The sequence below is a fragment of the Silurus aristotelis genome, assembly GCF_946808225.1.
Source record: "Silurus aristotelis genome assembly, chromosome: 7".
Lineage (NCBI taxonomy): Eukaryota > Metazoa > Chordata > Actinopteri > Siluriformes > Siluridae > Silurus > Silurus aristotelis.
Genome location: NC_139580.1, coordinates 12,137,036 through 12,163,493, shown reverse-complemented (window position 1 = coordinate 12,163,493; position 26,458 = coordinate 12,137,036). Strand labels below are relative to the sequence as shown.

At 36.2% G+C, this 26,458-nt stretch overlaps 3 protein-coding genes across 4 annotated transcripts in view; 2 read left to right on the top strand and 1 right to left on the bottom strand.

Moving 5' to 3' along the window:
- The window catches only part of kcnip1a (Kv channel interacting protein 1 a), a 58,492-nt gene extending 46,435 nt beyond the window's left edge, over positions 1-12,057 (top strand). For both annotated transcript variants that reach the window (XM_083547227.1, XM_083547228.1), the window contains 7 exons: positions 3,189-3,313; positions 6,146-6,215; positions 6,314-6,384; positions 7,629-7,736; positions 7,952-8,056; positions 8,208-8,270; positions 10,273-12,057. In XM_083547227.1, coding sequence (XP_083403353.1) covers positions 3,189-3,313; positions 6,146-6,215; positions 6,314-6,384; positions 7,629-7,736; positions 7,952-8,056; positions 8,208-8,270; positions 10,273-10,320 — 590 coding nt within the window. In that variant the 3' untranslated portion in view covers positions 10,321-12,057. The remainder of the gene's footprint in view (positions 1-3,188; positions 3,314-6,145; positions 6,216-6,313; positions 6,385-7,628; positions 7,737-7,951; positions 8,057-8,207; positions 8,271-10,272) is intronic.
- A 1,600-nt stretch (positions 12,058-13,657) lies between these two features.
- The window catches only part of tlx3a (T cell leukemia homeobox 3a), a 16,352-nt gene continuing 3,551 nt past the window's right edge, over positions 13,658-26,458 (bottom strand). Inside the window, exons 2-4 of the mRNA XM_083546689.1 lie at positions 21,678-22,072; positions 17,453-17,687; positions 13,658-16,201 (exon numbers count right to left, since the gene is read on the bottom strand). Coding sequence (XP_083402815.1) covers positions 15,988-16,201; positions 17,453-17,687; positions 21,678-22,056 — 828 coding nt within the window. The 5' untranslated portion in view covers positions 22,057-22,072 and the 3' untranslated portion in view covers positions 13,658-15,987. The remainder of the gene's footprint in view (positions 16,202-17,452; positions 17,688-21,677; positions 22,073-26,458) is intronic.
- Positions 18,998-19,714, top strand: LOC310729339 (claudin-23-like; the record flags this gene model as incomplete). The annotated part of the gene is made up of 1 exon (XM_083547448.1): positions 18,998-19,714. The coding sequence occupies one exon, from the start codon at positions 18,998-19,000 to the stop codon at positions 19,712-19,714; it is 717 nt and encodes a 238-aa protein (XP_083403574.1).

Below are 26,458 nucleotides of genomic sequence, written 5' to 3'. Positions count from 1 at the left end.
ACTCCAGAACTGACCCAACTGGGCAGTTGACTGGGTCTAACTGGTGGTGCTCACAACACGTGGAAAACAGCTGCAATCTAGTGACATATGACCTCGGAATGTTGCGGAAGGTCTGAAATGGCGGATGGGTTTAACTACCTTAGTAGAGAGACCAGCTGCTAGAAACTGTGCCCACAGACATAGCTTCCATAACTCTGGGCTGGGGTGAACTAGGGTTCCTCCGGCCTGCGAGAGGAGATCCCTCCTGGGAGGAATTTCCCAAGGAGGTCCCTCGAGGAGGGACAGCAGGTCCGTAAACCATGGTCTGTCCGGACAATGAGGTGCCACCAAGAGAAGACCTACTCTTTCCTTGCGGATTCTCTCCAAAACTGCCGGGAGCAGCACAATAGGAGGGAAGGCATACAGACGTAGCCTCAGCCACATCTGCACCATGGCGTCCAGCCTCAGTGGGGCTGGGTGAGAAAGAGAACCAGAGGGGACAGTGCGAAGTCTCCCGAAGTCACAAACAGATCCACCTGGGCTTTGTAATATCTCTGCCATATCTTCTCCACCACCTTGGGGTGTAGCCTTCATTCCCCAGGCCTTGGCCCTTGCCTCGAAAGGGCATCTGCTTTCCAATTCTCAGTGAGAGGTGTTTCCATATGGAACATAGGAGGATCTGCCATGTCAGCCTGTACAGGGGTCAAGATTAGAGACCCCCTGGCGGTTGATGTATGAGACCACCAAGGTGTTGTCTGCATAACTTGGCAAACATTTAGGTCTTGGAGGAAGTGTTTGAATGCCATAAGCACAGCCATCATCTCCAGGCAGGTTATGTGCCATTAACGATGTAGCTCGTTCCACCGACCATGTGCCAAGACGCCTGACCGGGAAACCAGATTCTCAAGACTCAAGGTCTCAAAGTCGGGAAAAAAAGTGTAGGTCCCGGCGCGGAGGCTGTGACGTGGGATGCAGAAAACGCTCATCCAGCTTGCTGGGAATGCGTTGCTTCTGCTTCTCACCTGGCCAAGCTAACTCTGGCTTGGACACGGCTTGTGTCATCACCTCCAGGAGCTCCTCGAACAGCACAGGCTGTGAGGAGTCCGTTAGCTCGCTAGCTTTCATGATTTCTCCCTCCTCGGAAGAAGAGACCCATATCTCTCCTTGAAGAGTGATCTCCAGGAGCGGAGAGTGCATATAGCCATATGCTCTACTCCCAAACAAACAACACATAGCTCATGTGTCTCTCCCCCCGTAATGAAACGTGGGCAGGGAGGGACACGCATGCGAAAGTTTGTTTGGTTTCTAGCCATGCTGCACAGATTCACACACAAAGGACCTTCCTGAACAACAGAAGCTAATGTTGCTATCATCGCTCAGCCATATTGTAGCTTTCTGGTTTACGTCATGATTCGCTTATTGGGCGGATTAGACACGTGATTCAGAGCGTGGACAACGCGGGGCGTTCCCAAAGCGTTTTGACGCAGCTCGAGTTCCTTAAATGGAAAACCCCAGAGGCATTTGTTTGAGTCAACACTGTAGTATAATGCATTGCTTATGATAATTCAGATTATGCAAACACTTGATATGCAGGATTACTAAATAATTCTCTAGAGAGAGAGAGAGAGAGAGAGAGAGAGAGAGAGAGAGGGAGAGATAGGAAAGCGATTGACTGAGCTGGAAGGTGTGTATATTAAGCCCCTTATTATCTGAACTGCCAATGTGATGGAATAATGCTAGTAGCAGCAGTCCTCAGAAAATAAAAATTGTTTATGTTGGATAAACAATAGGATTCTTTTAAATTAAATGTTTTATTTGTGCATTTAGTTTTAGAAATCAATGTCCCATTTATAAAACCCAATTATTTATTTATTTTTGATAAGGAAGCAAGTCTATCACTTGGCTCACTTATATAGCAAAATGTAAGGCCATAGCTCCAGGTTTAATCTTGGCTGGGAAAAGAGTGCTGCTGGGATTTTAAAGTCATGTTAGTTCAACTCTATGTTCTATTAAGGCAGATGTTTTTTTCTGTGCAAAGTCTGTTTTTATTGGTCTGATCCAACAGGTGATTGAATGGTGATCTTAGGAAACAAACCTTTTTCTGGTTGGAGTTAAATATTGCTGCAATGGTTCTGTCCTTCTTAAGGAAGTGTACCTGTGGTTGGTCCAAACTACAGTCAGTTACACCAATTAGCCAATGTTTTTGTCTGCATTTGATTTATTTCTGCAGGGGAGCATTATGAGAAGTGTATGACTGTCCAGCTCATGTACAGCATAGATTGAACAACTGGTTAAATTAGCATAGATTGGTTGACTGTCAGTTGCAGATAAAGAGGAGGTTGCTTGAAACAGCATTTAAATAGATAGATCACTTTATTTATCCCTGAGGAAAATTCACATTTTAAAGCATGATGATTCTCACACATGTTCAATAAAATGACAGGCTGACATGTGAGTGTTGTTTGTCTTTCAGAGGGCTGTGAACCATAAAGAGAGTGTGTGTGTGTGTGTGTGTGTGTGTGTGAGAGAGAGAGAGAGAGAGAGAGAGAGAGAGAGAGAGAGAGAGACAGCTAGGAAGAATGTGTGTTTGTGCATGTTTGTATGCTAGTGAATGCTGTAATGCTGAATAAATTCAAATTAAAGTAGTTTAAAGCTTTAAGAGTCTGCCATCTTCCAAGTCCTTTCCACCTATACCAGGGTTTTAATATGGTGCTTAAACCTGGAAGGAGGTACCAGATGCTGCCATGAAGTTTTTTCCATGAATATGAAGGTTTTTCTCCAGCTCTCACACACTCTTGTTCATGGACCACTGAAAGACAAAACCTATTAGTAATTTCACCATGATTACACACAGTAGAGAGTCTTCATTTGCCTCCTTTCCATCTGCACCTGACGTTCAAATTTATTGATCAGAATAAGCTGACATACTTCTTAAGATTGAATTTTCTGTTCTCATAAATCCACCACATCAATGTTAAAAAATTAACAGCTTTTATATGTGAGCTATATTCAGTCTCATCTCATGTCATTTAATATTCAGCCCAGACTTTTATACTGTAGCTGGGACTTAAAAGCATCTGGGAAGCTTTGCAAGAGTTTACTTTACATCAATGACAATGCGTATCTGGGTTTTTCCTCTTCTAATAATTCTTATGCTTCATTTCTTTGTTTTTCTCTTCTCATGTTTTTTTTTCTGTCCTTCTCTGTAGATATCATAGATGATGATTTGGAGATAACGATGGTGTGCCATCGTCCAGAGGGTTTGGATAAAATGGAAGCTCAGACTAACTTCAGCAAGAGAGAACTGCAGGAACTCTACAGGGGGTTTAAAAATGTACACACATACTTACACAATAAACTTTTTTTTTTCATCAAAATGTTCTATTAATATTTTTTTATGTATGATTAATGCTTTAATTAAATATACATTTTATGTATACAGAAATGAATGTAAGTCTGATTTAAGTCTGAAAATTACCTTGACAACTCTGGCAGGAAGGCAGCTTATTCACAGTCACTTAATTGTTACATACCAAATCAAAAACAGCACCAAATCTTTTGCCATAATAGAATGGCTAGTCTAGTCTCTTACTTTATTCATAGATTTATTTAGAATTGCCTTCTATCAAGGCAGTCATACTTTTTCCGTTCATATGTTCTCAAACTTTATAAATCATCAGGGATTGAAAGTGATGAAAGTGTGTTGAGAAGATGGAGGGAGAATTTTGAGCAGCTGATGAATGAGGAAAATGAGAGAGAAAGACGTTTGGATTGGATGGAGCGATTAAGAGGATGAAGAGTGGAAAGTCGGTTGGACCAGACATACCGGTAAAAGTGTGGAGATGTTTAGGAGAGATGGCAGTGGAGTTTTTAACCAGATTGTTCAAAAAGATTTTGAAAGGTGAGAGGATGCCTGAGGAATGGATAAGGGGTTTGCTGGTACCGATCTTTAAGCATAAGGGAGATGTGCAGACCTGCAGTAACTACAGGGGAATTAAGTTGATCAGTCACACCATGAAGTTATGGGAAAGAGTAGTGGAAGCCAGGCTGAGAGAAGAGGTGACCATCTGTGAGCATCAGTATGGTTTCATGCCGAGGAAGAGCACCACAGATGCCTTATTTGCTTTGAGAATGTTGATGGAGAAGTATAGAGAAGGACAGAAGGAATTGCATTGTGTATTTGTGGATTTAGAGAAAGCGTAAAACAGGGTGCCAAGAGAGGAGTTGTGGTATTGTATGACGAAGTCAGGTGTTTCAGAGACGTATGTGAGGGTGGTGCAGGACATCTATGAGGACAGTGTGACAGCAGCAAATTGTGTGCAGTAGGAACGACAGACTGGTTCAAGGTGAAGGTTGCACTGCATCTAAGATCGACCCTGAGCCCTTTCCTGTTTGCATTGGTGATGGACAGGTTGACGGACGAGGTCAGACAGGAGTCTCTATGGAGTATGATGTTTGAGGATGATATTGTGATTTGTGGTGAGAGTAGGGAGCAGGTTGAGAAGAGTGTGAGAGAGGTGGAGGTGTGCGCTTGAGAGAAGGGGAATGAAAGTCAGTAGGAGTAAGACAGAGTACATGTGTGTGAATGAGAGGGAGGGCAGTGGAGTGATGCGGTTGCAGGGAGAAGAGGTGGAGAAGGTGGAGGAGTTCAGGTACCTGGGGTCAACAGTGCAAAGTAATGGAGAGTGTGTTAGGAAAGTAAAGAAAAGAGTGCAGGCAGGGTGGAGTGGGTGGAGAAGAGTGGCAGGATTGATCTGTGATCGAAGAGTATCTACAAGAGTGAAAGGAAAAGTTTATATGGTGAGAAATGCGATGCTGTATGGTTTAGAGACAGTGGCATTAAGTGAAAGACAGGGGGTGGAGCTTTAGGCAGCAGAGCTGAAGATGTTGAGGTTTTCATTGGGAGTGACGAGGATGGACAGGATTAGAAACAAGTTTATTAGAGGGACAGCGCATGTAGGACGTTTTGGAGACAAGATGAGGGAGGCGAGATTGAGATGGCTTGGACATGTGCAGAGGAGGGACATGGGGTATATCGGTAGGAGAATGCTGAGGATGGAGCCGCCAGGAAGAAGGAAAAGAGGAAGGCCAAGGAGGCGGTTTATGGATGTGGTGAAAGAAGACATGCAGGCTGTTGGTTTGAAAGAGGCAGATGTAGAGGACAGGGGGGTATGGAAAAGGATGACCTGCTGTGGCATCCCCTAATGGGAAAAGCCGAAAGAAGAAGAAGACAATAATCTATTTAGTTTATTCCTCGCAACTATCAGATTATTCCACAAAGTAACATTAATTTTACACACCTCATTAAATTCACATTTGAAAAAAATTACCTGTTTAATCTGGACAAAATAAGTCTATCAATCAAGCTCACATTAATGAGTCTCTATACAGAGGTTATTTATATAAATATAAAAAGGATACAAGTATTTTTCCAAATGAATTGTATTTTTTTTAACAAATATATTGCACATATCTTTTCCTTTTTTGTTAAAGTAGGCCATATAATACATTTGGCAAATTTCATCCTTTCTGGTTCTGCAGACATTTTTCTCCCAAACACATTTTATGCAAATGTATGTTTATTATTAGTGAAACCATACTTAACGTAGAGCATGAAGACAAAATATTCTAGTAAATGTTTAAAATGAAAAAATCATCTGGACACCAAATGGAACTTTTGCTATGTTTTCAGTTTTTCTATGTTTCCGGTTTAAATTATGTGCATATAATATGTGCATTATAGCTTATTTTGGTGCTTGATTTGAGACTTGGTGCATTAGTAATACAAATGTTTATAAAAAATAAATAAAATAAAAATAATAATAATAATAATAATACAAAATTATATATATATAATTATATATACATATATATATATATAAAACATGTGTGTAGCCTTGAATATTTAAATTTTGCCTCATATATATATTTATTTATATTTTTTTTTATAAAAATGGTCAAACAAATGTGAGCTGCATCAATCACGCATTAATAAAAATTTGTGCAGTTCAATTTAATGTTGCGTTAATGCATTATTAACACAACACATTACTTTTGACAGCCTCATTTCTCACCTTTCAATTTTAGTTTGTATACCAACCTCATTTGGATTCCAAAGAGAATTCCTTTCTTCCTAGTTATTAATCTTTGCTCTCTTCTTTCTTAGGAATGCCCTAGTGGGGCTGTCAATGAAGAGACATTTAAACAGATTTACTCACAGTTCTTTCCTCAGGGTGGTAAGTGTCGATGTGCATGTCACAAATTGAGATTTTTTGTATAGATTTACATGTGCGTATGTGTGTTCTCCTAACAGAGTATCTGTTATTTTGTATAGATGCCAGCACATATGCTCACTACCTGTTTAACGCCTTCGACTTGGGCCATAACGGCTCCATCAAGTTCGAGGTGATCGTCTCTGTCACTCTGCATGAATCACTCTCACTCCTTCTCATCCATTTTATTCAGTCTGATACCTAGTTTTTAGCTATTCTGTTTCACGGTGTGACTCACATCTATTTTCTCCTAACATCTATTTAATCTATTTTCATGTCATGGTTGAGTATATGGCAATTTTTCCCACATTATCATTCAGTTGCTGTTTTCATGGTCAGTAATGAAAGAGCTTGTGCTGATGTGATGGCCTCTTTCTTAAATTGAAGTTAAAATTTGTTTTCAAGACCTGTGAATTTAATAGAATTGGAGAGTACTGAACCATAAATAAATCTGCAAAAAAAAAATTTTTTTTTTTTATTCTTTTTTTTTATATATAATTTTTTGATTTTTTTGTTAATAATTTGTACATTGAAGTGTTATAGACCACTGTACACTAAAGCCAGAAGTATGTGAAGTATGTGGACACTCGACTGTCAAAACTATATGTGAATCTTCCTTAAACAGTTTTCGCAAAGATGAACACAGAATTGTTCAGGGTGTTTATGCTGTATTGTTACAATAGCCCCTCCATGGAACTGAGGCCTAGACCTGTTCCAAATGACACTGCTCTGGCATACAAAGTGAGTTGCATGAGTTCCAAGGTTAGACTGGAGGAATTTAATTGTCTTCAACACCTCAATCCAAATGAATATCTGTGGAATAAATAGGATGTTGGCTGAATGAACACAAATCCCCACCATCAAGCTAGAAAATTTTGAGAAAACCATCCCTGAAGACCGGAGGTTATTATAACAGAAAAGGGGACGGATAAAATCTATACACTCTACACACTTCCAACCACATAGTGTTCATGACAAATTTACAAATGTTCATTTACAAATGAGCTTATGTTGGTTATGACAGCAAAATGTTTCTGCTAGAAAAATTATACTGTAAATACTGTACCGTAAAGAGTATTAAAAGTGCTCCACATGGGCTTCTACTGAGTTTTCTGATTTCCTCTGGAGTTAGATTGGGTATTCCTAAATTATTTCTAGATTTCTTATAAAACTGCAAACCTAATCATTCATTTATTATCATACACAAATGGCATAATCTTATGCTTTATTTTTACACTTGCATCATTATTATCATTATTATAAAATATAGGGCCACATTTTTTGTGTACCATTTTGGGATTCACCTCCCCAAATTCTATGGATGTGATGTGTAATCTTTCTATCTCACTGTATCTTTCTGTCACTGGTTGTGTCCAGGATTTTGTTACAGCTCTGTCTATCTTGTTAAGAGGTTCTACACAGGAGAAATTGCAGTGGACTTTCAATTTGTACGATATCAACAAAGATGGCTACATTACCAAGGAGGTGTGTGTGTGTGTGTGTGTGTGTGTGTGTGTGTGTGTGTGTGTGTGTGTGTGTGTGTGTGTGTGTGTGTCTGTGTCTGTGTCTGTGTCTGTGTCTGTGTTGGGAATGGGAGTGTGGTTTTCGGGGCATGTATCCACATATTTGATCACTATTAAACCACCAGTGTATTCACACACATTTAAAGCAGACATATTAATATGCATTTTACTATTTAGGAGATGACTGACATTGTGAGTGCTATCTATGATATGATGGGGAAACATACGTACCCCGTCCTTAGGACAGACACACCCAAACAGCATGTGGATGCTTTCTTTCAGGTAAGTTACAATTATGTAGAAAGGTTTCCTGTTTTTCTGTGCATACTGATCTATAGCGATTCAAATGTGGTTATAAATAAATTAGATATTCGATCAATTGTTTATTTAATTTTCAACTAACTGTATGTTATCCAATTTTTTTACTCTACAGAAAATGGACAAAAACAGAGATGGAGTCGTCACTCTTGATGAGTTCATTCTATCCTGTCAAGAGGTATCTACATCATTCCTGTCTTTTCTTTTCCTTTCCTTTTCTCAGCAGTCCTTGTATGCGCTACCCTCTAGTGGTAATCACATCTCACTACAACACAATATTCGCCATACAGGTTTTTAAATAACCCATGCCCATCTGTTTTTATGCTTTAAGGAAATTTAATTTCCCTGTAGCCCTTTCCAGCCTTGTGGAGGTGTACAATTTTGTCTCTAGTGTCTTTGGACAGCTCTTTGGTCTTGGCCATGTTAGTAGTTGGATTCTTACTGATTGTATGGGGTGGACAGGTATCTTTATGCAGCTAACGACCTCAAACAGGTGCATCTAATTTAGGACAATAAATGTAGTGGAGGTGGACATTTTAAAGGCAGACTAACAGGTCTTTGAGGGTCAGAATTCTAGCTGATAGACAGGTGTTCAAATACTTATTTGCAGCTGTATCATACAAATAAATAGTTAAAAAATCATACATTGTGATTTCTGGATTATTTTTTTTTTCATTATGTCTCTCACAGTGGACATGCACCTACGATGACCATTTCAGACCCCTCCATTCTAAGTGGGAGAACTTGCAAAATAGCAGGGTGTTCAAATACTTATTTTCCTCACTGTATATATATATATATATATATATATATATATATATATATATATATATATATATATATATATATATATATATATAATGTGTGTGTATAAATTTAGTCATAATAGATATATTTGCCTAACATTATTCAACCTAATTTCTGGCTTTACATTGCAAAACCTGCAAACACCTGCAGTAAGGGTTGGTCGGAACACAGCTAAGCCAAAATAAATTTTGAACTAAACTAATTTAACTAACTAATGCTGAAAATTTGAGTTAAGTTTGGGAAGTGGTTGCTTAGTGGTTAAAGGCATGAGTTTAAATCCTAACCACACCAAGCTTCTGCTCCTTGGCCCCTGAGCAAGTCTCAGTTGTTTGAATGAGATGAAATGTAATTCGCTCTGGATAATTGCATCTGCCAAATGCCATAAGTGAACTACGGATTTTTACCAGCTTACTAAAGTCAGTAATAATGTCAGTGTGCATTTAGTTGCTCAAATAAAATGTAACAAACTTTGCTCATCAAGTTTAACTACATTTTAATGCTGTCAAAATATAGTGTTCCTAAATTATTATTCCTAAAAAAAAATATTAAGAATAATTAAGTAGCTAAGCAAAGCTATTTTAACCTGAGATGTAAGGGGAAATGCAATATAAAACAATTTCATTTAGAAACGTTAAATACTGCTACTTATGTGTGCATTCAAATGTTGATAGCAAAAATCCAATGTAAATGACAGAAAATCAATATTCAATTGCTATTTTCGAAAGAATTGCTACATGCCAAAGCTAAATAATATTGCTGTGCATGATAGCTGTTGTTGTGCATTTAGTTTAGTTTAACATTTAGTTAATTATTAAATATTACTTCATGTAATATTTTATATAGTGAGAAACAGTATATTGATAATAACATTGGGACGCCTGACTTTTCTAACCATATGTGGCTCTTTCCCAAACTGTTACAAAATTTTTTTTTAAATTGTAGGATTGTCTTTGGATACTAAAGAAATACATTTTCTCTTTACTTAAACTGGGAGACCTAAACCTATTCCAGTATGACAAAGCCCATGTGCACAGTGTCAGCTGCATGAAAATATGGTTTACATAAATTAAATATCTTTAGTGGCCTGCTATAGAGCTCTGACCTTAACCCTACTGAAGTTATCATAACAACCATTGGGGACTGGGAAATGAGGAATGAGATGTTAAAAAAGAAGCACATGCAGTGTCCACAAACTTTTGTCCATGTAGTGTGACTAGCATTTTATAACCCATAACTTAACATATATTATATATACTGATTCTTGATTAAATGTAAACTCAATGTAAGCACCAATATTCGGTTTCTGTCTGAATAACTGACAGATATTTGTGTGTCTCCCTGTTGTTGTTGTTTTTGTTTGTTTGTTTTTGCAGGATGAAAATATTATGAGATCTTTGCAGCTTTTTGAGAATGTGATATGAAAGAAGCACAGAATTGAATGAGGAGACAGAAAGAAAGTAAAGAAGAGTCAACACCCCCCCCCCCACCCCCACCAGAAAGGTTTACAGCTACGTTGTTCAAGAAGGAGAGTAATAAGAAGCTACACCATCTTGTGCCCATTATTTAACTATGGAAATCTGTAGCTTCCTGCAGCTGGACATCTGTGCTACACTGCTATGTACATAGCAACACTATGTGCTTAGCACTGTAATATTTTTTTTTTTGGATTGTTATCCTGGAAAACAGATCCATGCCCTTTCACAACCAGCTTTGATTTTGTTCCGTTTTATAGCCACAAGTGTTCAACACATTTCATGGTTGGAAAATTAAGATTTTGTATGAAAGGTTACAGAGGTTCAAATTAGATTTAGAATAATCTCATTGCTTTTCATATGATTTAGTCACTTTTTTTCTTTCAAACTTTTTTTTTTTAACAGAATATTCTTGCTTATTCTTTCTTTTCTTCTGGCCCAAGTGATTTATTTTATACACTTATATAAGTTATATAAGTAAACACTTTGAGTTCTTATTTATATACAGGACACTGAACCTACAATTATTCTCTAATATTTGTCAATATTATACCACTGGAAAGCACAGTATAATGACCTATTTACAATGTTTCTAGAGAATAAGACAAGGTGACTAAAGGATCAGTGCTTGTAAATGGGTAGAAGAAAGTGCTAAAACAGTATTATAATAATTGCTTGTAACTCTTTCACATAGAACCAAATGGACAGGCTTAATATTTCAATACTTTACTGCATCTCGATTGCTTAATTCTTACACCAGTTTCTATATTAGATTTTCCATTTAGATCCAAAACTCTTAAGGAATGCAAAAAGAAAAATCTGATTATTATAAGCCTTAAAGCTTAATACCATTTATGGTGGTTTTACCAAAAGAGTTTTTTTTTTAATCAAACATTAAAAGTAGAGAAGTTAAAGAATAGGCCTAGTGTAACTTCAAACCTAGAGATTATAGCTTCATTGTTTGTGACTATGTTTTGTCAGCAGTCAGCGAGCTCTTGGATGTTTCTCCCTATTCTATACTGTCTTAAACATCTCTTGTAGTCTTGTTAAAAATCGAATGGCTTTTCAACATTACTGTGCTGCTTCTTGCTTGAGAATGCTGAACCTGATCTGTCTGTGTTTACCTGTGTGTATATGTGCTGCACTGTGCCTGTGTTATTTATTGCGTTGCTACTTGTTTATTTGTTCAGACACCTTTGTCTCCAGAACGTCTATCTGTCTGTCTGTGTGTTCGATGTTGACAGCATGAGGGGAGGACATTTAATAAGGAGCCATGGGACATTTGACAGACGGGTTTTTGCATCATTGGGTGCTTTTTTTATACTGTTTGCCATCTCTACATTATATTGGTTGTGCTCATTGTATATATTATTTTATTGTGAGAAAGCTGTGAATTACCAAAATGTAGTACTGTTCAATAAGAATTTAGCCATGTAACCATTTATCCACACACTGTGATTTGGAAGAGCAGAGAGCGTGAGAGAGGGACAGAGAGAGAGACATTTTAGAGGTTGCTTAGCTTCAAAAGCTATTAAAAGGTCACTTGTTGGGATGAGTAAGCCATTATTTATCTTTAAGCCTACTGAATTTAATAAACACAGCAATATTCTAGAATATTTCTAGAATATGTATAAGTAATTTAGTTAAATGTAGTCATTATATAAATAAATGTGCCTATATTAAATTACTGTATGGCTGGATGTTTTTAGTATGATGGCATCAATAAGAACATACATTTATTAGTTACTTTAACAAGAATACCAGCTAATTCTTGCATTTATCCAATCATGTGGCAGGACATGCTCAGTGAAAAGAAACAGATAACGATCGAAAAACATTACCTGGTCTTTTTTTCCATGGTCAATTGTCCAATATTCGGTGCCCACTCTATCTTTGAATTCCATTTTTGGCTGGCAGGATGTTCCAAGCTGCTTTTCTGCTCACCATGGTTGTAAATAGTGGTTATTTGAGCTGACATAGCATTCCTTCAGCTTAAACCAAAATGGACTGTCTTCTCTGGTCTCTTATCAACAAAACAATTATCCCATCTATGAAACTCTGGAGACTGTTCTGGGTAATAATGCCATGAGATTTCCTGAAATGCTAAAAAGTCCACCTGGCACCAAAACGTCAGACTAGTTCTATACAAATTAATCGTTCTAAACTTTTGGTATTTAATACCAATATTAGTTATTGAACCTTATTTGACCACTATTCATTTATTATATTAAATTTGAAGTATGTCACTTTGCTGAACACCGAGATTAAACGCCAAGAGTAAATATTTAATTCGCTACCTAATTGATAGCTTAAGGAGAGCATGTTTTAAACTCACCCTGTTCATTTTCAAAGAATGTGTAGCAAACCATTATTTTATATGGAACTAAATGTATGACAAGCCTCCACAAATGTAATCCAATTTTTGTAAATGTAATCTTTTAATTGTAATTGTTAGCTTGCAAGTTTTTTTTTAATGGAGAGCAGCGTTGAGAAGACTGTGTGTTTTTCCTTTCTAACCTGAATTTGCAGGTTTCATTAGAGACCTGGTGGAGTACAGCTACTGGAATCACATTATCAGATGCCCTCTGGTGGTCTGTTGCAAAAAAATAAAAAATTATATGCATTGATTGCTGTATTGCTACAAGTAGGAATTTGCAGACTGAAATTACAAATTACAAAACCTGTTCTACACATTTGTGGAGTTTTGTTAGAATTTAATCTCAGCTTTACTTTAGTTTAACTTTTCATAATTTGCCATTTGTTCTCGTCAATTTAGCAATGAAATTGCACAACATCCAAATATTGTATAGGTTGTGTTTTGGCAACCGATCTTTTCTTTGAGGAAAAACTGCACAGTACTCATGCAGCCATATGTAACTCTACTCACTGTGACGAGAATCAGCAGCGAGAGGAAGAGGAAGCACCTCTTACACCATGCACCATATGCACCTCTCCATGCATTACTTTCATATTCAGTATTGTGGATTATAATTTATGCACAACTGATGCAACGAACTGTTGCTAGGCTGAGCTGTTACCATATTTTTCATTGTACAGCAAGCTGAAGTGAACAGACAGATGGACAGACAGACAAACAGACAGAAGCAGGTAGACAGAGACAGGAAACACTTTCTTGTTGCTGTATAAAATGATATTTAACAATAAAAAAATTGTCAAACAATATTATTGATTGCATTATATATTTATACACACATTCACCTTAAATTATAAACATATTAAGAAGGACAAAAAAGTCAAAACAACTTCATAGTATATAATTGTTCAATATTATTTACATGACAAAGCTTTGTATATTTCATTATAGACATTTTCCCACTTATAATTAGAAGATAATTTACAGTAGAGCCCTAGTTTTTCAGACATAAGAAAATCCCAATCTAGGACTAAAAATGTTTATATAATACTGGAATTTAGTTCAGGTTCCAAACAGGGGTAGTTGATTATAGGGTGCATACCTTCATTAATATATAAAGGAAAATAAAATGTTATGTATTCTAGCATTTTCCTTCCATTTTATATTAAGTGCTTATAATCACTGTCTAATAATAATACAGGCAACATTTTTCTAATATTATGAATGTATACACTGTTAGAGATAAATTACAGAAGTAAATTTTATTTAAATATGCATCTTGACAAATGTTTAAGTCTAATTTTTAGATCATTTCTTTGGTATGTTAGTCTTGTCACATGCCAACCCAGAAAATTAGACAGAATTGTAATTTGCAGTAATTACATAGCTTTATGCTTTTTTCTTAATAGACAGACAGTTTCTGTATACTTATCATATAGCTATAGTCAAAACTAATCATTTATACAAAAGTTATTACCAGTGAGATACAGAAAAATCATGTTTGGGCCAAAACTAATTTCATGTGCATTTTATGTATTTACATCTGTAAGCTATTTCTTACAATACAGACATTTTTGGTAATTGTCTAGTTGCCTGTGTGGTTTACATACAGCGACACAGAATCTAAAAACACTTAATATAAAGTAAGACAGCAATGATTGACCAAATCTCTATCCACTGCATTTGTGGTGTACATGTGATTACCACAGACAATATTTGAATGTGTTACTTGGCAATTATTAAACAACAGAAAACATGAGAACAATTAAACTTTTAAAGAAATAAAACTAGACTGAAACGATACATTTGGTATTTTCACATTGTGTTTACATGCATAATCATCTATTATTCATTTTAAAATACGTCATTAAAAGCAATTCATTTAATTAGCTAATTCTGTTGACTGAATAAAATATTGACACTGTTAAAAATTAATAGAATACATTTGGATTTTTTTTATGTTATTTAGTTTATTAATGCCCCAACATTTTTTTTTTTTCAAAAAATATTTTGTATTTTTTAAAAAAAGGAGAAATGTGTCTATGTTCTTGTCAGTGGTAATTACAAACACACTCCAAATATTCAATACACAGAGAATAAAAACACTGGTGTATTCCCTTCAAGGGTAAATCTTCAATTTGGCATATTTCTATGTAAAGTAATTTACGAGGATCCTGTTTATTTTTGGGATTTTAATCCGGGATTAAAATATCAATAGTATCTTTCTGTCTTGTAGTGACAATAATACTGGGCCAGGATACAAACTGTAGTATGGCCCAAAACACTATGTAAAAGCTTCAGTTTAGTCACAAAGCAAGTAAACATAGGAAATTTTCTGATTAATAGTAAACTTCATTCTCAAGAATACAGTCACTGGTGATGAGTAGAAATGTACACTATACTCATTTATATAAAAAGTCAAACATAATTAGATATTCCACAGTCTATATTTGTGTCAACAACACTGGAACAGCTGGATCAGCTGTAAAAGAACTTGAAAATGGATGGTGGGTGATGGACAACCGAAATGTATGTGAATCTGTTTATTTAATGGTTAAGAAGTTGGACTACTGATTAGAAGGTTGTGAGTGTGAATCCCAGCACCACCAAGCTGCAATTGCTGGGTCTTTGAGCACAGCCCTTAACCTTCATCTGTGAGAGAGTCTGCCAAATGCCATAAAAGTTTTAGCCTGGGTGTTTAGATGTTAACTTTTTTGTCCATCATGACAAAAAAACATCTAAAAGAAGTAAGAACTTTTCATAATCATAACCCCTGATTGTGTTATTTTACATTCACAATTCCCATTGCAGTGTTATTTCTTGTTTGAATCCTGGGAGGTTACTGTGGAGCACATTTTGTGCCCTCATATATGCCACCTTTCAGATTGCACATATCTGTGTATTTAGTGTTGAAGAATGTCATCAAACATCATCAAGTCAAAAACTGTAAAAGGGCCTTTGCTTTTAATATAAAGCATTGGGAGTATAGGAAATTCTCCTGATGCATTTTCAGTATGATATTCACCAATAGTGCTCTGATCCCAGGATATTAATGTGATATAAATCCTCAAAAAAATCTATAATTCTGCTTATATTTGTATGATCAGATTTTCCCCCTAGGTCATTTAACCAACGATATCAGGATAAGACCTGTCTTACTTATCTTGTAACACATACCCATTTGTTCAGCTGTTGCGCCATTACAGTCACTCCACATGGGCTTAACATTTCACCAGTATTATTTAGGCCAATGAAGTAGCTGTGGCTATTTTGCCTGCTTTGTCTTGAGCCCATGGCTGCAAGTTCTGCAGGGCATAGAGTGAAGAGTTGTGCACACACAGAGGATCTACAGGCACTGACTCGCTGATGGACTTCTGGAGGGCATCAGCCTGCAGCTGCAGCAGCATCCGATTAGCTTGCTGGCGCTCGGCCTCTCTCTCTTCAGCCGTCTGCCGCCTAGAGAGGTATTAGTTTGTACAACATAAACATTACCTTGCACATTTATGTAATCTTACTGTAAAGAAATAATTGTATTGCTGTATTGTAGTTACTGTCATCATTATTTATTGCCTTTTGGGGAGGCTATAATAATAAAATAATAAAAAAACAAAAAAGAATAAAATAAAAGAATAAAATAAATTTATATATATATATATATATATATATATATATATATATATATATACATATATATATATATATATATATATATATATATATATATATATATATATATATATATATATATATATATATATATATATATATATATATATATATACACACACAAAAGATATAGGGAAAATTAAAAATCTACCCTGTAAAGGTTAATGGTTTATTTCTTATTTTTTTAATTTAGTTTTTCAGCAGTTAATGATGTTAATGAAGGAGTAAGAGGAGAGAGAGAGAGAAAGAGAGAGAGAGAGAGAGAGAGAGAGAGAGAGAAAGAGAGAGAGAGAGAGAGAGAGAGAGAGAGAGAGAGAGAGAGAGAGAGAGAGAGAGAGAGAAATGAAGACAGACATAGAGGACAGGAAAAGAGACTTCCTGAATCACTTATTACCGGGAAAGGTCTACCCCCATTTTTAAAACCATTAAAAAGTCTAGTCTAGTTAATTGATCTTTTCCTGAATTTGTAATGAATGAGGGGATTTTAAAATCATATATATATCAGTAACGGTGTTATGAACACAAATTTTAGATACTTTGTGTTAGTTTATAATAGTGTATAATAGCACCATTGTCAGTAATATAAAAATGCATCTGCACCCAGCACCTTAAAGCGTTTTTTTTTCATTAGCAGATGCCACGCTTCTTATTGTGTGTGAATGGATTGGTCTGGAATGGGGTTCCTCCTCTTTCTCCTACACCACTTCCTCATCATCTTACCCCCCACATTTATTTAAAATAAACATGCGTTGATAAATTAGGGTTGGTATAGATCATGGTATCTGAAAGCAACTCAGAAATACTGGTGCTTGCTTCACATTGTGAACTGTTCCAGGTGACATGAACAATACTGCATCATAACCAGATGAGTGAACAGAATTTGTGTAAGAATGTGTTAATATTTAACTGATACAACTAATTATTGAAAACCTCTTGATATGTAGGCAGGATAAGTGTATCGTTAGGAAAGTATTAATCATCAACATATGCTTATAATAAAGAGCACCATTAGACGTGTTTCAGGCGGAAAGGCGGACTTACCTCCATTTGGTTCTGCGGTTCTGGAACCACGTTTTGACCTGAGCGTCGGTCATTTTAAGAGTCTTTGCGAGAGCCGCTCGCTCTGCACTGGCCAAATACTTCTGCCGGTGGAAGCGTTTCTCGAGCTCGCAGATCTGCACGCGGGAAAATGACGTGCGCGGCTTCTTCCGCTTGGGTGGTGTGCGGTTCTGGTACGGATGACCAATACGCCGAGTTATAGGCAACGCTAGGAGAGCTGGATGGAAAAAAAGACTGAGGATCAAGGCACAGTAGATACTGTGAATTTTTTTTAGATAATAATAATAAAAAAAATTGTGCTGGAAACAACCAAAAACCAACCAAATAAATAAATAAGCATTTCACTTGAGCCCTTGTTTAATTTTTGTTAATTAATTTGTTAGTTATTGGTTAAATACTGTTTGGATGTATCTATTCGAATAGATATAATAATAATTATATATATATATATATATATATATATATATATATATTATAAGGTACTATACAATATATTATAGGTATATAGATAATACCTGTACTATACATTGTAGTTGAAATCAATGTTAATTATATAATGATAACTGCAAGAGAAAATGGGAAAAAGACATCCGGACTATGGCTGACAGGAGAACATGAGCATCATGAGGACGTCCTGGGCAGATGTGGTGCAAAACATGGTCATAAAGTTACAAAACAAAGAAATAGTAGTAGCGTAATATTGCCAAGGGTATTGTTAAGGTTTAGGTCTTACAAACAGAAGGCCTATTGTTCTTAAATAATAGAAATCAACGCTTTAACATAACTATTCAGGCAGTTCAGCACTGAGATATTATAGTTAAAGATGATCAAGTATAACAATGATCTAAGATCTAACGCTGAGTTGCACTCCAACCAATAAGCGATTAAAATAGGACAAGCCATGTTTAAATTGCATTTTTAGGGTATATATATATATATATATATATATATATATATATATATATATATATATATATATATATATATATATATATATATATATATATATATATATATATTTGCTTTTTCAGACACCTATTCATAAAAATTTATCATTTATAGTCTTATATAGTCTATAGTTCCTAAACCTTATAAGATGTGGTCTGTAATACAGGACAACGAATACCAAGATGAATATTATGTATCTCGCTCCCCACAAAAAAAAAATTCTTAGACTTGTGCCAATACTGAATAAAGAAACGCAAAAAATGGCAGCACAGTAAGCTTTAGGCTTGTAATCTGCAGGGTAAAGAAAATATCTTCAGCCAGAAATTTCATATGCTCTGACCTTTAGATGTTGTTAGACATTTTAGGGCTTCGTTGTTGTAGCCACCATTCATTTATTTTAGACTGTAATACAATGCCATAGAAACCGAGTGCTTTTTATTCCAACTGAATAGTTAAACACGTGATAAATTCTGAAGTGTGGGAGTAAACCCTTGTCCAGGATCAGATGATAAAGTGCAAAGTTTTTTCGAGTGTGTGGTTAGACTGTATTTATATTACTGTACTGTAGACTATAAGACCATGCGAGCCTCCGGTATTTTAATATTCGGTTTTGTTTCCGCGCCTTGCGGCTGGATTCTGACCCTGACGAGTACCGTGGCACCAAACTGGCGTACTATCCACAACATCACTGGGCGTCCTTTGGATATTATATTGCACCAGGGCATCTGGGATATCTGTAAGTCCTTGACAACATCCAGAGACGTCCTGTGCAACCACGAGGACATTAAATACTTTAATAACCAGATCATTGAGGTCGCGCGCAGGATGATGGTTGCATCTCTGATAGTGACTCTCATCGGGCTTTGTTTAATGACAGTCGGAACCACCTGCTGGACCGACACACCGAAGATGAAGCTGGCAGGTTTTGGTGGTTTTCTCATCTCGTGTTCCGGGATTCTGGCAATCATCCCTATCTCCTGGTACAACCACCTCCTAATGGACATCAACGCCCCGTCTTCAGACATCCGTATTGGATACTGCATTATACTGGGTTACACAGGAGGACTAGCAGAACTTCTTGGCGGATTAGTGATATTCATGTGGATATACCGATGTTGTGGAGAAGAACATCGTAGAGACAGACCCGAGATAAGTTTGGAACTGGGGGATAAGACCACCGCGCCAGGCACCGGTGGTGCTCTGAGCCGCGCGAGCAGCGTACCGGTGCACACTGAGAAACAAGACCTTAACTTCCGGAGAGAAAACAGACCAAACAATATATCACTCACCCTGTAAATGTGCTCTTTTACACGTAGCTGGGTTTAGACCTACAGCTAAAGCCTTAGGGATTATTAGAGAATTTTCTATTGAGATGTTCTATTTAAAAAGCGTAGAGCGAGCATTTCTTAAGGGGAATGCTAAAAAACATGTCTTAGTCGGCAAATAGATTATTTCTAGATCATAGATTATGATTCGTGTCCACATGTAAGATACAATGTGACTTTCTTTAGTGCACACATTTGTCTCCAGGAAGGAGTATATAAGTAAGGCCACATGGGGCCCTTAAAGCCTGTAAATCCACCTGTGGCACCAAAGCTTTGTAATACAATGTAACTTAATGCAAAACCTTTTCTTTCTTTCTTTCTTTCTTTCTTTCTTTCTTTCTTTCTTTCTTTCTTTCTTTCTTTCTTTCTTTCTTTCTTTCTTTGTCTTTTTTACGTAAGCCTACGAAATAACACACGCAGAATTACTCTTGGAAATGACAGGCATGTTAACAACTACATCAGGTTTCTTCATCTTTCATTCACAATAAACTTTTGTTTTTACCCGCATAATCTTGACAAAGTGTATATTCCCTTTATAATTGAAGAACATTTAGTTTGGACAATTCTTGACAAAGTGTATGCTATCTTTTACGATAGGATATTGGATTACACACTTTCTCAAAAAAAAAAAAAAAAAAAAAAAAAAAAAAATGCACCCTGCAGTGTCTATTAAAATCTTTAATAGAATATATAGCTTTCACTAGGAAACATATATATATATATATATATATATATATATATATATATATATATATATATATATATATATATATATATATATATATATATATATATATATATGCTAAATAGTCTTAAGGCTTCTCTCTCTCTCTCTCTCTCTCTCTCTCTCTCTCTCTCTCTCTCTCTCTCTCTCTCTCTCTCTCTCTTTCTCTTTCTCTCTCTCTCTCTCTCTCTCTCTCTCTCTCTCTCTCTCTTTCACTCTCTAAGGTGGGGTTTATTTGAGAATGATAGAATATATTCTTTCACTGCAATTTTAAACACGGCTCTTTTCAAAAGCTTTTCTTCAGCATGACACTACTCTGAAATAGTAGTGACACTACTCTGAAATATGTGATGATTACTGTGGTTATTGGGATGAACAGTTAACAATGGTACACATTCCAAACAATTACAAAGACATAAACAAATATTTGCACTCTTCCAAAAAGCCTTTCGGGTGTCTGTGCACTAAATAGAGGTTTCTTAGATTTCAGAACGGTTTTAATAGAGAAAAACTGTTTGTGTTGTCAGAAAATCTAAAAGCATAATGTTCTTTATAACACCCTCTGGGGAATCAATTCAAATTTCTAAGAGTGTATTGGAGTTTAATTTCTTATAGGTGAACTTATCCAGGGTCATAATAAACCCATAAGTTATTTAGGTTATTTTACCATTTAAGCATGTCTGCTGTCTTTTTTTTTAATATCGCAATGGGAAAAAAAACATACAAATGATCTCATGGAAAGAGAATGATTTTACCATTAAAACTTGAAAGCAGATTACTGCATCTTATAAAAGAATAAAAAATAATTTCGCCCACCCAGACTAAAACTAGTGCAAGTTACAAAGTGTTCGCAACAAATATGAATTATTATTTTAATAATAATAACAATAGTAATTATTATTATTATTATTATTACAATGAGGAAAAAGGAAAACGTGCGATTGTAGTCAAAGTAAATAAATTAAAGCATTATTTCATTATTATTCAAAGATTATTATAAAAATATGGACAATTTTAAAATTTTTCATACATCTTATTTTGTTTTACAAAGATTAGGATACTGAGATTTTTTTTTATTGAATAGAAACAAAAATTCGATGTCTTTTCCGAATGTTAATATTAATGTAAATAAAAATCTTTGCACTGAATTAGGTAGCACGACCCAGGCCTATCTGTCTCATCTAAAACCTGCCTGAAAGTGTCACTTTACCTGGCAGTCTGTCTTTGGTAAATCTGCGGTGATTATCCACCCAGGGGAAGCAAAGCGGGCCGAAGCCCGGAGCTGCGCTCACGACAGGCGGCGCTATGGCGGCTCCGAGCGGTCTGTGCGCTGGGACCCGGATAACCCCGCGGTGTCCCAGAGTCCTGTTCGGCACGAACTCACTCGGGTCATCCAAAGAGCCAGGAAAAGCAGAGAGTGGGGCAAGCAGGGCAGTAAATGTTGTGGTGGTCCCTGTCTGGCTGTCCGTGCTGCTCTCAGAGCCATGCTGTCGGTCAGAGGAACCGAGGATCCGGTCTATACCAAAACGGATGGGTTCATGGCTTGGTTTAGGTGACTGTCCCGACCTCGGACTTTGGGCTCTGTCCATATTCCCCGTTTAACACCTAATCGGGGGGTTGAAAAAAAAAAAAAAACAACAAAAACAAATCACGCAAAACGCAACGTAACTGAGATCAGAGTATGTCTGTCCATTTTCTTCTCTCTTGCAATTTTCTTTCGGTTCTGTTTCTGAAATTCCGACATATTCCGTCACATCTGTACTGAGCCCTTCACGGCTGGGCTTATTCCTGTCAAACTGTCGCCTTTAACTCTCGTAATCTGCCAAAGTCACAAAGTAGTGCTTTCATTGGTCGAATACGTCAAACCCTCGCCCCTCTATTGGTTATCATCATCTGACAAAAATAGAATAATGTCCCAGTAGAGCTGAGCGCGATGTCAAACTGTGTCCAATACCGATCAGTATACTCTAACACATTTACAATTTCATCTTACTTTTTTGTCATATTTTTATTTATTTTTTTTTTTGCGGCACATTTTTGCAAATTTCTCGAATTCAGAATACATATCTCGATTTAACTGACTTATGTCGGATTCTTTGGGATGTCAAAACGCATCATTAAAAAAAATCTTCTTTGATGGTTAAAACCCACATTAGATATCAGGTCACTGTAAAAATACATATACAGAAATACCGGGTGCTAAAGACTGCATTTTCACTGCCTATTTCATATAAATCACTTCTCCTGAAAACGCGTCCTTAGACAAATTATCAATTTAGATAAGAGAGAGAAACCAGATTTTATGTGTTATTGATCTATAAATGTATGTTCATGTACTTAATCGATTCGTGTCACATTTGAAAAATATCGTGACAGATGCTGGTTTATTGTGTGCACATCGAAACAGTTAATTTCAGCACATCATCACCAGGGAAGGCGACATATGTGAGTCAGCTCTGTCAATAAGCAGAATTATTTAATAAACAACCTCCAATAATCATTTTAACATAATTTTCTTAAGGTTTGGTCTTTATGCCAATTTTTGCCATGAAGGAAAAAGATGAGGACATCAATCTTATATGGGCACTCATTTACACTGTCTGCATTGCATCTTTTATTTAGTACACTCTTACAATCTGTGTTCATGAGCGCTTAGATTCCAAAAAGAGCTCTGCCTATGAAGCTCGGAAAGGAAAACAATATCTAGAAGGGTTCTTTACAGAATCTTGAAGTAATCTTAGTTTCCATGGTTCTGTAGAAAGCATAAAGGTTCCCTCAGAGAGACAGCAGGAGAATCCTTAAGGGTTTTATTTCTGGCAGTGAATTGGTTATTTGGGAGCTGAATTTATTTAGCTTGATATAAATAATGCAGACTTCAATTACTTATAATTAAAACGAATCACAAACAAATAATTTAATAATTGTTTAATCATATTTGCTAGACCCTTTATTTAAATAACATTAACAGATGAGATGAACAAAGCAAAATACAAATAATAAAAATTATGGAAGCTCGTTGATAAATATTATACACACAATAGTTACACTAATAAACCCCAAATACTTTCATTTAGCTCACTCCACTTTCTTTCTATTTACGTTGGTCTTTACTGTTTGTCCTTAGCCACGCCCACTAAATAACGTGTATGGCAATGGTGCTCCATTTATTTAATTAGAAGCTATCATTAGAAGTGTAGCTAACAATGCACCTAGGTAAAATGTTTTTTTATTGCGTTTTATAGGCTAGTTTTACCATTAATATAAACAAGGGGCTATTTACTTCCCTGTTGGTAGCCAAAAAGGACGATGACCAAGTGATACTACAACTACTACTACTGCAAAAATATTATTTGCTCAATAGATAATTTAATAACTTTGGATGGTTAATGATTCTTACATTATTTTCGAGGTTTTGCGTAAAGGTGTGTGTGACTGTGGTAAGCATGTACAGTACAATCTAGAGCAACAGTTGGAAAACTCTTCAGGGGAGATTACTTCTTCAGCTTTTTGCTATAGAACCCATAACATCAGGAATCACTTTTTATTAACCTAAAAATTTAGGAAGTGAGGGTTAATTAATAACAAAAATCAGGGTTTTATGTGTTTTGGTTAATAAAAAACAGGTAAATAAGAGTTTATTGAGGTGGCTAATTAAGATTATGTATACGTGTATATAGTTAATGATTTTATCGGTACTTTATTATAGTTATATTTGCTATAGTTATATTTCTGATATTGCCCTAGCCAAGGTTTCAGATGTTGCTTGGTTCAGATGTTAGAGTGGGCGTGGTTAAGGTGAAATTTGTTTTACAAATCCACTTGACCAAGTTTTGGGGGTTTCTTTTCCAAACTGTGCTGTTGGTCACTGACCCAGGAAACTAGCATGTGGAAGTAAGAGTGTTTATGAACAGATCGGGATTGCAGAGCACTTCTGTAAATCTCTCTAAATAAATCCATCCATGTTAAATGAAAATACAATTGTAAAACATGTAAGATATTGAAGGTTCTGAAATGGAGCTAAAAAAAATGAAAATGACAAAATATGATAAAATAATAAAGTTTTCATGATTGATAAAAAAAAATTGTATATTACAAAATAATGCATTTATCCTACAAGCTCTATAATAAAATGAGCCAGTTTGCTGGGTCAGTGTCACGGTGTCTGACCTCTCACATGTATTTGTGTGGCTGGCTATTGAGCAGGTCTGAGCCGTGAATGATTTTTGGAGAGCAGTATAGAGCGGTGGTCCAGCAGACTCTCTGGCAGGGCGGCCGACTCCCCGACATGCTCTCTTGGCTGATTTTTATGCCATATGCCCTTCCCTCCTAGTGAGAAACGCGAGGGTTTTTGAGATTTGTGTGAACTGGTGTTTCCTGTTATTATACATGTATTCGTCAAATGAGTAAAATTTTTGCTTGTGCTATAAATGTTTGGTTTTGAGGATCCTAGTTTGTTTATACATTTCATTGTAATGATATTTATATAGTAAATTTTAGGTTGTAGATTCCCTGCCTACTGGTCACGTGCATAACACACACACACACACACACACACACACACACACACACACACACACACACACTCTCTGGCCACGACGCGTTTGTGTGATATTTGTACGATTGTTGTCCGTTTTAGAGTGTAAAGGCAAAAAAAAGAGACGCTTTCATGGGTTTCCATCTCACCCAAAGGGCACAGCTTTATTTTCAGACATGCAAGCTGCACCATAATGGCTGTTTTAATATCTGTGGTAGACCCCTATTAATAACGGCTTTGCACTTAAGCCTTATTTTTTCGTATTAGCGATATTTTTCACAATTTGCGTAAAGAGAAGTTAATCGGGGGAAAGCATCCGCGCCCGGTGTCCTAAGAGTCTTCAGCGTCGGCAAATTATTCACGATTATATCAATCACCGCGCAGACACATTAAATGCTCTATTCTCCGGAGAAAAGAAGCCGTACAAAATGGGAAAAAATAAAGGAATAAAAGTGAACGATTTGTCTCGGAAATGACCCCCCGGATTTACATAATGGGGGTTTGCGGGTGGTGGGCCGCGGGCGCCGTTTTTATTGCGCTTGTCTACCGTGTTATCAATTTCTCCAAGTTTACTAAAGAGCTGCGTGAAATGCAAAGGACACACTAACATCCACATAGGGGAGGGAAAAAAAGAAAAGAGATATAGGCTATAGTGAAAGACGGCGGAGATGCAGAATTAAATGATAAAGGCTCTTTACGCGCCTAGTTTCTAAACAACACTGAAGGCAGGATGTATGGATTATGTAGATGTGTATTGAACATGGTAAGTAATAGAGCATTTACACAACCACCTGTTTTATTATGAAGAGTTTAATGAAGCCTAGATGGCTGAGGAACCAGCACACATCACAGCACCCGTCAGAAAACATAAAACAGAATATTAGATCCGTATTATACTCTCAAAGTGGTCTATTTATACAAAAAGTACAATATAATCACGTGACACCTCTCAGTCTATGATCCTCAAGGTGTTTCCTGCCCTGGTCATATATCTGTAAAGCCTAAGTAATAAGCCAAGTTTACATCGATTTTGTTTAGCAAACAAGATTTCCTTACAAAAAGGCTTTTGAAGGTAGACTTCCAATTGAAATTATATTAAAAATAAATATTAAAAATAATGTTTAAAGTAGTTGTATTTAGTTCATATACAAATAAAAAAGGAAATGAATAATGTGAACACTTATTCTCTTTCTTTTGGACACTGATATCTTTAAATAATGCACCAAACACAAATTATGTCTCGTTTTGGGCTCTAAATTGACTTGTAATACAAACCAAAAGCTCTTTGGAATCTTTAGTAAACACTATTTACTTGAATGCTAATATTTGGAATTATGGTTAAAATAAAAAAGAGAATATAACAAATATAAAGCCATAGGCGATGTTTTAAAACAAACATTTTCATAACTGATTCCATCAGTGAACTTAAGAACTCATTTGGGTCTATGTTGATATAG